Source organism: Neospora caninum, chromosome IV (assembly GCF_000208865.1).
Source record: "Neospora caninum Liverpool complete genome, chromosome IV".
Taxonomy (NCBI): domain Eukaryota; phylum Apicomplexa; class Conoidasida; order Eucoccidiorida; family Sarcocystidae; genus Neospora; species Neospora caninum.
In genome coordinates, this window is record NC_018389.1 from 2,185,892 (window position 1) to 2,200,173 (window position 14,282).

General features: G+C 50.8%; 2 protein-coding genes across 2 annotated transcripts; both read right to left on the reverse strand.

The window, feature by feature from the left end:
- Positions 1–618: 618 nt before the first annotated feature.
- NCLIV_012130 (eukaryotic translation initiation factor 3 subunit 7-like protein, related) lies at positions 619–6,992 on the reverse strand (the record flags this gene model as incomplete). Its single annotated transcript, XM_003880730.1, has 10 exons — positions 619–766; positions 1,302–1,434; positions 1,941–2,108; positions 2,459–2,634; positions 2,977–3,057; positions 3,655–3,809; positions 4,283–4,495; positions 4,952–5,109; positions 5,488–5,614; positions 6,762–6,992. The coding sequence occupies 10 exons, from the start codon at positions 6,990–6,992 to the stop codon at positions 619–621; spliced, it is 1,590 nt and encodes a 529-aa protein (XP_003880779.1).
- A 1,934-nt stretch (positions 6,993–8,926) lies between these two features.
- On the reverse strand, positions 8,927–12,247 carry NCLIV_012140 (putative enoyl-CoA hydratase/isomerase family domain-containing protein; the record flags this gene model as incomplete). The annotated part of the gene is made up of 5 exons (XM_003880731.1): positions 8,927–9,090; positions 10,337–10,379; positions 10,722–10,812; positions 11,322–11,537; positions 12,153–12,247. The coding sequence occupies 5 exons, from the start codon at positions 12,245–12,247 to the stop codon at positions 8,927–8,929; spliced, it is 609 nt and encodes a 202-aa protein (XP_003880780.1).
- Between the last annotated feature and the right edge of the window lie 2,035 nt (positions 12,248–14,282).

Sequence of the window (14,282 nt, forward strand, 5' to 3'; positions counted from 1 at the left end):
TACGAGGCCATATAACAGACCGTTTGTGCATGCACCGATAATATCGCGGTTATACATACAGGCATGCACAACCGTAGAAATATATAGATTGCCTCGTAATTTCTTGTTTTGAGAAGCATACACAAGTGTATCACTGCAGAAAAATGCTGCTAAAAACTCGTTCGCGTTTGCCAGTGTGTGCGGGGACTCCAGCGGGGGACGGAACACGCAAGGCAAAGCAGGCGTACACCAACTGCGCTTGTTGGGATATTGAAACTACGACTCTTAGACCATAGTAAATGTGCCAGTCCTTCTGAGCTAGATGTGGACAATTATCAGGAGCCTGCTCGACGTTGAATGCAGTTCACCAGTCATAAATTTCACTGTAAAGAGAGAAGCGGATCCAACGCGCGCTCGCGTCAACCGCATCCACCCTGCATGCCAGCTCTAATGGTAGCATCCCCTGGTCACGTCTCTGAAGTGAGCACCGGCCCAAAGAAGAAACCGTTAGTGAGATCATATGGAAAGGACGCATCATTCGCCAGATGAGTCCTAGACAAAAACCGCACCTTCCGCGAAGTAAAATCAATGAACAGCAATGTTAAGCACGTACCTCTTCTTGACCTTCACTCCGCCTCCTCACTCCTCCTCGTTTCTATTCGCCTCACGTTCTTCGGTCCTGGGCTCTACTGCCTTCTCCTCCTCCTCCTCTGCGTCCTCGTCCTCCTCTTCAGGTCGCGAGTACAGCCGCATCACTGGCTTTGTGGGGTCCTTCAATAAGACGTATCTGCCAGTAGCATTCACACAGACTGGCAATTAACACCATGAATACCGTGTTGACTCCAATTCTCTGACAAAGGTTACATGGGCTGATTTCACCTCAGAACCTCAAAATGTCAGCGCTACCACGGTTAGGCCGAGCCTTCGATAGATAAACACTTTTCCACTAGTGGCAGATTGCAGGTAAATGTAAATCAATCCTGAGAGTTTTCGATCCCAGGCGCTATTCGGGATTCCAAAATAACCTTAACGGCGCAACAGGGAAAACTGTATGGCACCGAGCAACAGAAGCGTTGCCAGGAGACGCCGATAGCCTACAACTTATTGACTTCTACGTGCTATTAGGGATTGACGGTTTGCGTTGTCTCTTTGCTGTCACGTAGATCTGGCTAGTTCACAACGGCCCTAGGCCAGCACTCGTGTAATAGACCTGGGAATAACTATCCACTATGCTCCTGAAGGACCACTTGTTGGGTACGCACAACAGACTGGAACTGATAGGCATGACACCCACTACAGTGGCATCTCATAGCATCACTCACCGGCCATCGGGCTTCTCCATCACCATGTCGACAATGGCCCGCACAATACCCCAGGCGTTATCCGGCTTCAGACCGATTTGCAGACCCAGATCCCGCGTCTGGTAAGACTGCACGCTCAACACGACGTGGTGCTCTGCACACCAACAATCACAATGCGAAATGCGAGAATGAGGGAGCGCTTGGGCTAGACACCGCCACAAAGAACAGCCGGTCATCGTTGTGCACGATTGGTTTGATAAATAGGCATACGGCCTCTGGTGGGTACCGGGAGATGCCGACCCCCAACGCCAGCTCCTTCATCAGACGCATAGGTCCAATCCGTGACCAGGGCGGCATACGCAAGACCGAACGCACTGCTTCCCGCACCCCGTACACCGCGTTTCCACCGTGATTCAAGCCAAGGGCCCCACGGACATCCTGGCTACTGATCTTCTTTAGAAAAGTCAATGTTTACAGGCACGCCTATGCGCTACCGCCACCAGTGGCATGTACGCGAATCTACCCGAGCATTTCATAATACGGGCACTCGGTACCATTACACGTGGAAGTCCAAACTGCATTAACAGGTGCACTCACATACGCTAATAGTTTTACGCAAAGTCGTTGACTACACCAGCACATTGGCAGAACAGCACTAACCGTTGTCATTGTTTGCTTTTCTTGAAACGAATCCAAGCTTGAGGTCATCGCAACCGGCCATCATGGCTGAAGCCACGAACTTCTTCAGTTTGCAAGCATTGTTACGGACTTCGGTGGCCAGGAGAGCTCCTCTTTGAGTCTCCATCTGCACACGCCAGTTCCGTTGACCTGTTTGGGGTGCATACGCATTTGGAAACAAAAGAGGCGTGAGTCGACGCGCAAGAGTCCACTGGGCTGTCGTCAATCGGGTTTTCTACCAGCGGCCGCTTCTCGTGGACCTATTCACCGGCAAGTGTCATAACAGAAAGGATCCAACGATGCACTGCGTACCCTTTTATGTTACGAAATGTTCCAAACTTGTCTGAAGGAAAACAGGCTCACTGCGGAACCATTGGATAGCACTCAAAAGAAATGTACCACAGCGTTTGCCCCGCCAGAAGCAATCGCGCACTCTACTGAACAGCCGGTGGCACTGCGTACAGACAAACACAGTCGTCCAGATGATGTGAGAGTCATACCCTTAATGTCGTATTCATTGAGGGCACAAATGTAAACATATCCGCCGCCATCCTTTCCGAATGGGTCGCTATCTTCCTTCTCGCGCTTGTTGTGGCCCCCTGTCGTCGTGTCGTCACCAGGAGTGGGCTTCCGCGACCCATCGGCAGGCTGAGGCAGCTTAGCGTTAACTTCCGTCCTGAACACCGACAGCAGGAAAAGTACCCCCGAATACAAGACGATGCTGCTTTCTGAGCCGTGCCACAAAGTCGCCTGAATTCCAAGAACCTCACGGACCCGAAACGCAAAAGTTTATGTCGCACACGTCCAAATCTCTCTGACCTCTGTGACGCCAGATGGTTCTAGACGCGGGACACAAAAATTAACACACGACGCGCGCTTCCTTTTTCAAGCAACTCCTGGCACATACGTCACCGGTGCTTGGGAACGCACAGCAGATCGGAACGTTGTTCCACCGGGCCATGGAAGTGTTCTGCACGTTGCCGAGAAGAATAACTCTAAAGTAAAAACCAAACCGTACCTGGTGACAATGTTGATCGGCTGTCTTGATTTGCCGCCGCCTGTGCCGGCTGTCCTTCCTGGGATTGTGAACATACGATACCTGCATGCAATGCAGCCCAAATACTCTGCCATGAAGTGCCGACTACTGTTTCAGGCTGGCAGCTGACTGGCACGTTTGGGTGCAACAGTAAAGCATCGACATGAGTCACACTTCACGCATATCACATCAAATCGCAAGACCGAAGGGAATCACAAAATGTACTGAACCATTTCATCCGCACCTGGACATCGATGTGGCCCGTCATGCCGCGGCGGTCATCGGGAAGTCATCCGGGCTATCTGCTCCTGACCACTGTTTCTCTTTTTGCATGCACTAGCACGAGAGAATCCACACTGAACAACAGCTACGAAGCAGAGCGCAGTGCATGCTACCTTTCTTGACGCGGCGCACGTGAGATGAACTCACCAACCATCGCAAACGCACTATGAGGAATTTGACCTTGTGTGATGCCTTCCCAAATTAAGGAGAGTCAGAAAAATACAGGGATTGAAGAGGCATAAGCAGCTAGCACGCAGCAATTTAGATAATCGGACGTCAAATCTAAGAGACGACAGAAGTCCTCATCTCTCTAAGTATGTCCGTTTTCGCCGCCAAGTGCTCACACGGCCCACGGCATCAATGATTAGCTAACAGTACCTGTACGCAATAGATGCAGGGTTGTCTCCAGTCTCCACGAATGGTGGCGGTGGGAACTTGACAGGCTCTTCGCCCTTGACAAGCAGCTGCTGGCGAAGATTCTGGTTGATTTTTACCGCTTCGAAGCCGAGTGCAGCAGGCCTGTTAAGACGGTTCTGGAGCAGCAATTTCAGTACACAGAGGCAACGGAAGTCGGAATAGACGGCGCGCAAACGAATCTATCACACATACCTTGAATCCGGTGCTCACAGGCACTGGCAAGCAACAAACAGGGCGCCATAATTACCTGTCTCTGCGAGAAGTTACGCCGACGACGGCGGGCAGAGTTTTTACAGAAGCATTGACGACCACATGAAATACTCCAGGTCTGGTTGGCTGCCGCATGATTGGTCGTAATGCTAAAAGTGAAAGCATTGTCACTTCAGCCCCATGTTCGTTTGTATCCCGGTCACCCCACAGAGCAACATGCAATGCATGTGTGAGTTTCAAGGTGCTTGCCCTGCCTTTGCCAGATTCTCAACCTGTGCCCATACTTCACAGACGCGGACAACTAAAATGCAAAGCGATCACGGGCAGCCCCTGTCTTCTTTCACGCGTGTTGCGCCCCCCCCCCTGGCGCCACACTCACTTCTGCATCCTGCATGGGAGGTTCACTCGCCGTTTCATTGACCGTCAGCAAATCGACAATAGAGCCGTTCGCTTTGTCAATAAGCAATTTGCCCTCGACCTTAGTCAAGTGCAAGTGCCACGAGTATTTGGACTGAGGCGCTGCCATCAAGCACGCCAGCACCTGGTCCGTGGCCGCAACGTCAATTGGCTCTGAGCTGTTGAGCATCTGCTCCTGAAAGACAACAAAATCCAAAACTGCTATTCGCAGTGGTGTGTGGTTGGCAAGACACGACAGAAATCTTGCTCAAGAGGAATATTACTTCTCAACCTAGTGCGAATAAAAAAAGTCCCTCGAGAACTGCGAGTTACTATTCCATATCCTTTTTGTCCTGCGCTCTACTCCTTCGAAGTGCCCACCAATGCAGATAAACCAGTAAACAACCTGACGCTCTGTCTCTTCTGTCCGACTCCAGCTGCCCCCTCTTTCAATCAATCCACGTACCCTGACCTGAAACACGCCCTGTGCATCTACAGAAACAGTGGTTCCGGTTCATCCTCCGGTCTAACAGCATGAGGCGCAGCAGACGAAAGGCCCCAGTATGCCACAGTATGCCACCTACGAGTAACGACGCCTCGAAAGTCCCTTGTTCGACGAAAGCCTCGCGCTGCGCGAAAGGCGTCCACATACCTTAATAAGATCATCATCCTGCGTCGTCACCCAGTAATAGTCAAAGTTGGACGAAAGATTCTGAAGAGCCACCGGCAGCTTCGTGCGGATTTGGTCGGCCTGCTTGTTGTACGTGCGCAGTTCACCGCGCCACGCCAAATCCTTTACCTTGATCTTTCCTGTACCCAACAATAAAGAAAACAAAAGTATCCGGAACCCCCACTGAAGAAGAACGCCATTCTAGCGCCTGCCTTGCTCTAAAGTCATGCTCAGGTCTTAGTGCTGGACTTCCTCGGCCTCAGCCCCATTTCACCACGCAAGCAAAAACATCTCCGTTTCCAAAGTCTACGACGACGAAAGCACAGAAGAGCTCAACAAAGGTGCCCATGTTCATCCCGAAAGTGGACCGCAGTATTCAGCTGACTATAGACGTCCAAACGCCTCATGTGACAGTGCATTGTGAGTCTGTAGTAAGGCATACACATCAGTGTCCAGGCAGTCAACTGCGAAGCATCAGAAACAGGGCATCAGATTATGCATGTGAGATAAGGCCTTACCACTCTCCACAGCGTGCTTGTACAACTGAGACAGAGGAATCTCGGCCTCCACCGCCCATTCATTTGTGGGTTGCACCGACCACTCGCTGAAAGCCCTGTGACGCGCGTGAATGCGTGCAAAGCGAGCCTGAGCAAGACGCGGAAACAGCGAGCGCCATGACTGTGTCGAGGCAGCTAAGAACAGAACAGCTTTCGTGCCGTAAGTCCTGCTGGGCCCAGATGGCAAAAAATTGCGCCCATAATACGTCACGCGTCAGCCTGCGGAAAGCCACGCTTTATGCTGTGGCAAACTGAAACAGCTTGCCTTCGATCACGTGATTATTATGATTCGCCCTCGATGCCTCCCGCTGTGGGACTTTTGGGACCACGACTGCCGCACCACTATATCAAGCACGACTTGCCTGCTGCTGTTGCTGTTGCTTTTTCTGTTCGCTCTTCCCCTTCTTGCCAAGGCGAAGCTCTTCCTCTTCTTTGTTTTTCTCATTGAAGGCAGCGGTGGACTGCTTCACTGGAACCCGACGCTTATGGAGCCACCCACCTAAGCACACAACCAATTATCCACACGGAAACAGCTCACACACACCTGCAGTCTCTGACACCGAAATCTAGGAAAAGTGCAGTGATCGATGCACTATCGATCTGGTGCACGGCAGCCAGTATTTAAAATGTTTGCACCTTCACTGCGCCATTCGGTCGGAGCTAACAGGCGCCGGTGGCAGTACGTCACCCCGTGTCCCATAAAGAGAACGATAGGTGTTATAAAGTCTACAGCCCCCTGGTACACCGTCAAGCACGCTGGTGCCCCGGGGGAACTCACCTCCTCCACCGCGTCTCAGTAGCGGTCTATTGTCCACGGTTTGAAATTGTTGTTCTTCATCAGCGAAGGCGACGCTAATGCCGCGAGGATCACGGCCGTCACGTTGTCTCTGAAACAAAACAAACGCCGTGACAACACAACTGACCCGAGCTGTACCGAGAGCTGATTGCCATGACAAAAAAGTGCGCCATTTTACAGAGGGGATGGAGACTCTAGATAGAATAAACCAATTCGCGCGGACACACTGTTTCCGACACCGCTGAACACGAGACACACTATCATGCTGTCACATCCGCTCCCATTTGAACAAACACGCAGAAACTCCCAGTGCACAATCTGTCGTGGCATTAACCTGAACAACTTGCCTGTCCGTTCTACGCGTTGCGATATGACAAAGACACACACGTGGATCATTTATTAGTAGATGTTGTGGGCAAAAACCATGTATCCAGCGCACCTGCTGTACATGAAAGGTGAAGTCACAAGCCCGAAAGAGCTGGTGGGAGAAGAGCGACGGGCGCACGTTTGGCTCGAACGGCAAGTGAGCCAAGGCAGCCAAGCACTCCGACCGCACTTCTTTATCGCAGCTAGAAGGGCCCCATCCAGTGCTTTGAGGATGGCAGCCAAACAGGCTCCCTGGATTGGAGATGTGCTCGAAATGTGGGCGTTCCTCTCCAGCTTGGTCCATGGTGGCAGGCAGAATGAGTTTGAGAAAGAGGTCGCCGAAAGCGGTGATTCGCGTCGGAAGGAAATCCGCTTGTCACACGGAACGGAGAAGAAGAAACACAAAAAAACTCGCCACCACAGGTACCGGACGAGCGAAACACACGATGCTAGAAGGTAGACATGCACCGCTTACGCGTCCAAAGTGGGGTGGTGGCGCAAAAGACTTGAGCGCCAAGTTACCAGCGGGCAAAAACGAAAGATGAATACACAGTCCCCGGGATATGCCACACGAAAGAAAAGGAACAGAAGGAAAATATGACGAAAAAGAGATTAAATGATGACGGCCGACTGTCGTCTAATTATCAAACTGTCTCGCGTGGGGTAAGGCTGCGGGGAGGACGGATGCAAGAGGCTTATCACAACACGAATATTGTATCCTTGAGGAGGATTTTTAACGACCCTCAGCGGTACGACACAGAACTGCGTATTTACTCAGGACACCGCCCTTGCAAAAGTGAGATATCCAACTGGAGAAACCCTCCACCAGGGAACGACCATCGGCCTCCAACTCCTGCTGTCGCTCGTTCATAAGCGTTCCCGCATGCATGCAAGCCACCTGGAACCACAAAAACAACCACTCGAGCCTGCCCGTCAGTGTGGAGCAATATCATAGAGGCAAGTGTCTTCAAAACTTTGTGTCCAAGCCTATTGATGTGTTCCTCCCTTGTCCCTGTCGATATTTGAAAGTGGAGCCACACAAGTACAGCGCCTGGATAAAAGTTTGAGGTGCATTATCGCCTTTCACTCGAAGACTCCTGCCCTGAAGCCGCCTTCCCGTGCCCAAGCTACAGGCCTGTTTAACGCCTCCGTTACGGGGGAATGCCGTAAAGTCTAAGCGTGCAGTTGCGGAAGGTACGTGGTCATTGGCGTTAACTTTTGAGTCACAGAACGAGTGTAAGGCGATCACGGACCAAAGCGGCAAAAACGACACACCCTGCACTTATTATGGACATGTGTTCTCAATTTCTTCCACCCGAAACCACTCACAGAGTGCCAACCTGGCGGCTTTCTTTGTCATGGGTACAGAACATGGACGTTCACCACTTCCTCCCCACAGTGTGAGTTCATTCAAGCATTAGCTAATGATGCGAGCGTATGGACTAATGTCGGACCTTCCAGCAGGCGTTAGTCTCTCTACCTAACGTCAAACACCGTGGATCGCCACATTAATAAGCCAGTTCACTTCTGCTCTTGTGGCGTGCAGTTACACAGAATCATAGGGAGACTAGCAATGACCCTTCGAAAGCATGTGCCATGAGCAATTTATTAGCAGGTTCCGTATGTTTCTTTCGCTCGTTCGTGTACAAAATGGAAAACAAAGCAGAGAGACGTCCATTACCCTGAACCCGTGACACCATGTGTCGTCCTCCTAGGCGGTACTGTTTATGTGACTCTTCTCCAACGGCTTCTCATGTTCCAGTCTGCCGCGACCCACAGTTAGATAATAGATACGAAGCACACACCGGTGGAACGTAGAGATGATGGGGGAGGGTGCGATAGGTACCAATGCGGGGCGGTATCGGTCCGCGCAGTCGTCTAATCGAATTCAGTGTCTGCGCTGTAGAATGCCTCCCTCGAGTCACCCCAGTGTGTGCACGTAGGCATGTGTGTGTGACTGACTCTATTAAGGCATATAAGTCTGCTTCCTCGTGGGACTCCTTCACCTCCGGATCTCTGTTGTTTCAGCCACGGCAATACGTCCATAATGCAACTTTATGGAAAACTAGCATCGGAAGAGAACACACGGGTACTTGTTATTGCTGCGCGAAGCTCCACGTTTTACGCCGCAGCGAGAACATTCGTAGGTCTTTTTCTGCACGTGCCCACAACCAGAAGGCAAAGAACCGGATAGTTCGGAACAGTCAGACTGAAGTGAAAATGCTCCCGAGACACAACTCATTTGTGGTGCCATTGAGGAGGTCGTTTCTCCACGAAAGCGGTCATGCCCTCTCTGCGGTCTTCGTACGCAAAGGTCGCGTGGAAAAGACGCCTTTCGAACAGCAGACCCTCTTGTAGTGGCATTTCGTAGGCTCGGTTGACACACTCCTTCGCTGCCATGACTGTGAAAAGGCAGGATGCGCAGGTGCAAACGACGCTGATCAATCATACGCCACTGAGACACGAAGAGTCGAGTGTGTACTCTGAAGGTTTTACCTGCAGGTGCGCAGACGCTCTACATTATAAGGATGCTTCAGAAGGCGGAGGGAATAGGCAGACGGAACAAGGGTGAGGACTAAAGCTTCAGCACCGAAAGATCCGGCAGCAGACTTCAGCGTATAGTGAACTAGCTTTCTACCAGCACGGCAACGGGAGTAATTTATCGTCAGCAATGCAAGCACGCACTTATCGGTAAGGAAAGTCTCGAAATGGCGATTGCTATTTTGGCTGCCTCGTCTACCACGCTTGTCGGAGGGACAACTCGGCTGCAAAGCCCTAGGAAGAGGACAGAACAGTGATAGTACAATTCACTTCCGCTGTAGGTGAGACGCATAACCAAAGGACAAAAAGCGTTTTCACACGCGAAAACATCTACCACCCGCCCTGGACGTACGTATCATCACCTCGCGTTCCGTTACGACAGGAAGCGACTCCCTCGCTGCGGCAACAGCTAATCACCATAAAGGTTTTCTAGTGGAAATATCTCAGCGCCCCCCCCTGTAAGATTAGCAACATCCGTTCCTCATTCAGAAGCCGCAAATTAGGAAGCCAATTTAACATGTACGTCGAAGAGCATGAATCAAACCAAATGAGCAGCACAGTTCATTGTCACACTTCATTGTTTTAACGGAGCCATCGCATTGGATGACGTGTTCAGGACGCTATATGAATACCAGCCTGCAACGCGCGCTCCGCGTTAATCGGTTCTCCTGTGAGGATCATTTCCATCGCGAGGCTCTTCCCGACTGCACGAGGCAGGCGCTGAGTGCCTCCCATTCCTGTGCGAACATTTCACACACCAATGCATCGTCTGTTCTAAGAAAAAGAAGCGCCAGCGACATAAAGCTGAGTCGGAAACCCTCTCTGCTAGGGTGACTGCGTGTGCCCCATACCACACAAAAACGCCTTTTTAAAAGAAGTCGTTTTAGTCAGAAATGAGAATGTATAATCTCATGCGTATCCTGACCCCGGGGAGAGACTGGATGTCTCGTACTGTTGCGGTGTTTATCAACACGAGGGTGTTGCAACTTTTGATCGGCTGCAGGATAGAATAACCCTTATAACGGCTGTTGTCCCTGGCAACATCTCTTACACGTGTTAAAGTGCAATGAGCAGGTGGGTACAGGACGCATATTGGTAGTGATTTACCTGGTATCGTCCCAATCCGCACCTCTGGCTGACCAAACATTGCCTGCAGTTGTTAAGACGCAGGAAAAACACCGCATGTTGCCTACACACGCGAGGCAAGGCCAGCTCTCCTAATACACTGTTGAACACGAAGTACTGCGAGGAAATCAATGCGTGAAGAGATAGTCGCATGAATAGAACACCGACACGCCTCGCTGATCTCTCGAAGCAATAACTTGGATATGCCACTAGTTCTCCACATAGCAGAGTTTGCGGAGCACCCCCTTTTTATCCTCAAAGCAAGTTCTTAGAGTGCCATCAGCTGGCCGTGGCTTCCAGTGTCATTTTCGCTTTTTCCTTCTTCCTTTTCTGCGGTCTGCTAATCGCGGTGATGAGACCGACCTACCTCTGTACTGGCAATAACCACGTCACACATCATGGCCAGTTCGCAGCCTCCTCCTAGTGCGTATCCATTGACAGCGCACACGATGGGTTTCCTACGAGTTCAAGGCAAATCGTCAATCAGATCAAACCGAAAGATGCCTACATGATGGTATTGTTGAAGACCTTTCAACTCACCGGCAACAAATGTCATAGGTAAGGGCCGCAGGCAGAGCTAGATCAATAGTGGAAGCATGCCCTTGGTTGTCATCACACTAAACATAGAACCAGTTCAAAAATTGTTTCGTTGTTTGGGGATTAAGCGCTTCAATCCTGGTTTTTCAGGTGCCAGAGAGGCTTTACGTTAAGTCTATCCGCTTCTTCGGGGCTTTTTGGAAGTGGATGTGAGGTGTGCCTACAATAACCCACTCCACGAGTACTCGTGTCAACTTGCTGTAGACCGACGGGTCAGGACTAGGTGGTTTCCCCTAAATCTATTCGTTGTCTCCCACTATGGGGCACTATGTCTGGGCATCGAAAACTCCGCACGCACGTCAACCTTGAAAATATTCCCGGACGGCCAAGCATCGAGACGCTAACGGCAAGGAAGACGAGGTAATCTCACCTGAATAAGTGTATTCTACCCCACTTGGCCAGCAAATCCCCCGTCGTCAGGATATCAGCAAAATCGAGTCTCTGCATTTCCTTGACGTCAGCACCTGCCGCGAAAGCCTTCTCGCCGACGCCAGTGAGTACGACGCAGCGAACGCTGTCATCTAAGTTGACAGAAATGCCGTACACATCTGGAAAGGGGGCGGTTTTGCATCCGCAATAGTTCTCCCTAAGAGAGTCTCGTAGTGCCTTCGACTAACTACAAAACATGGATTGTTTCGTAGTGCGCGACCACCCCACATGTAACGGTTCGAAATTGCATTGTTCATTTGTTACAAGCTTCTACGCACCAGCATCCAGTTGTTGAAGAAGGTCTACGAGTTCATCGCAGAGAGCTAGGCAGAGCGCGTTCAGGGAATTTGGCCTGTTAAGCCTGTGCACATTGGAAAAGATGAGGGAAGCCCTGCTCGCAGTGCTTCACAACCAGTTTGCCGCCTTTGCAAGAAGCGTGTAAGTTGCCAGCACTTTTTTACTCATCTCAGGAATGTACGATCGGAACAATGAGGGCAAAAAACGGGCACAACGGCGCGCCTGCCGTGAATGTGTACGGGGTCTACCAGTAGCTTTACAGCCCGATAATGGTACACTGGATTACCCTCCGCTTATTATAACCAAAGGATGAACGCAAAAGCATTCTTCCCTTGGGACATGTGGCCTTCGAACCCGACCACAACACCTGGGTATAAATTATTTAGCTGGACGATCCGCGTGTTTGAGGAATGCGACCAAACAGCTTTCGCTGGTCTAAAACACAGCGGTCGGCGTTCGGCAGGCAAGCCCGTACTTTATTATCGTCACTGCAGGAACGTCGCTCAGCTTTTCGACGGCCAAGTATCGGAACTGAGCAGAAGGAATAGCTGTCTGCTTAGTACCCTCCATTTTGTTGTTAGAAGTGAAGAAACGGTAACCTCCCTTTAGCGTCGGAGTCGGAGTCTTCCTCACAACGGAGGAGCATGACAGGGGTATTGGGGACACTAGGCATGAGAAATCACATGCAGCCGTCTTCGGCATACTCTGGGCAAAGCAAGAAGTCAATGCACTGACACCGGTTCCAAATACCCTAGAAGGCTCCTGCACCGCAAAAGCGTACATCTCGGCGTACAAATGTCGCCCCTTCCCAAAAATGCGGCTTTGCGAGAACGAGAGCGCGTCGCCGAAGTTTCTGGAAAAGGCTGCCATCACTGAGAGTCACTTCACACTGTTTCGGATAGATAAGCAAGTGGTAGACGTCGGGTAATTACTTCCGACCACGATTCCTTTGCGCCTTCCTGTCAAGGGCAAACGCCGTAATACCGGTACGAAACAGCCACACACAGTGGCGGGCAGTCGCAGCGGATCATCAGGGAGCGCCCGCGCCGCGGAAACGGACCTATCAGTTCTTCATCCTTCGCTAGAGTGTGTGCCTTTTCTTGGGGAGCAGATCAGCTCTCCTCGTTAACAAGTGACAAATAGCCGGGTGCCTGGCAGCTCAGGGATTTATGTGGCTGTCTCTTGTCTTTTCCCTTTTTTCATTCTGTTATTTTTCATGCAGCACGCCAGCACATATATGTGGAAATATACCGACCAGATCGATGAATGAATTCGTGCTAGTTGCACGAGTTAACACCCTAGCGGAACTAGCTAGCGCTTAACGCGAGAGGAGCGCATGCAGCAGATTTCCAGTGTTTCCCCGTTCGTTATTATGATTTGAATCCGCCGTGACTAAAGACATGAGTATATGACAAGATTTTGCAGTTTATGAACGACTTCCTCCCAGTGGAGTGTAAACACGCGGATCGGCCTTAGACATATTAAAATGAGCGCATGTAGACTAGTCTTGAACACATCACTCGTCACGTACCGTGCTCGTCCAGGCGGGCATTAATCCAAGCCCTATTGCAGTCGTCGCCCCTCTAGAGGGCCGAACAGCAATCGGAGGTTAATAAGAAAAACTGTACCTTATGTGCATGAAGGATAGAAGGGATTCTACACATAGTGGAGAGAACGAGCACCGCCTGCTCTCACGTGAATAATTCTGCCATATTGGCAAACCTCAGCGACTAAACGCATGTCCGCCTGCCAATGGAGTTAGCGGCCGGCCGCGTGTGCCTGCAGTGCTTGAGGCCAGTCCCTCCACAAATATCCGAGCTGTTGGCATAGCATCGCCAGCCTTTTAGTACCACAGCACCGGCAACCATTTATTCTTCTGTATTAATGCCAGGAATGCTCAGTGTTTTCGGTCCTTCGTCCTCTGAGCTGCAGGGGCAAGGTCCTGTAACTACTTACAGTAAGATCTCCCGCAGCGATGAATCCAATACCTGTTGTTGCTACGGTCTCCTCGCAATGGATTGGGCAATTGAATGTCTGTCGAACAAAACAGCTCCTTCTTCAGCAATCGAGCAGAGAGAGCCAAAGAAGCTCCACGAACAGAGCGAGCACACCAGGCACTAGGCACCAACCTATTTTTATGCCGGTGTGGCAACATAAAAAAAAACGCAAATGCCTTGGGACCATACAGCGCCACGTTACGCCATTGCGGGTTCCACAAGTGGTACCGACTTCCCAAGATTTACCCTCATCTGGTTCAACACTACATATCCACTCACTGCGGTTACCTTTTCTTATCCTATGATAATGATCGAACTCGAAAGCAGGGGGTTCCAGTTCCAGGCAGTGTGGAGACAAAACGACGACTGGGCAACCCGAAAAAATGACGGACTTAACAGGCACCTCATACCTCATCTTGCGATTGCAGAAATATGCAAAATTTCCTTTTCAAGTGCACCTCGTCGGTATGACAAATTGTTATAGCTAGCAACTTCGAGCAGCCATGCCGGAGCTCACCCCTTTAGTAGGTGCCTCGTCTGGGACCCAAATTTCGGACAGTTCGACCTCTCAGGCAAGCGCAATCGAAAACAACTGGGCGCCATTTTCG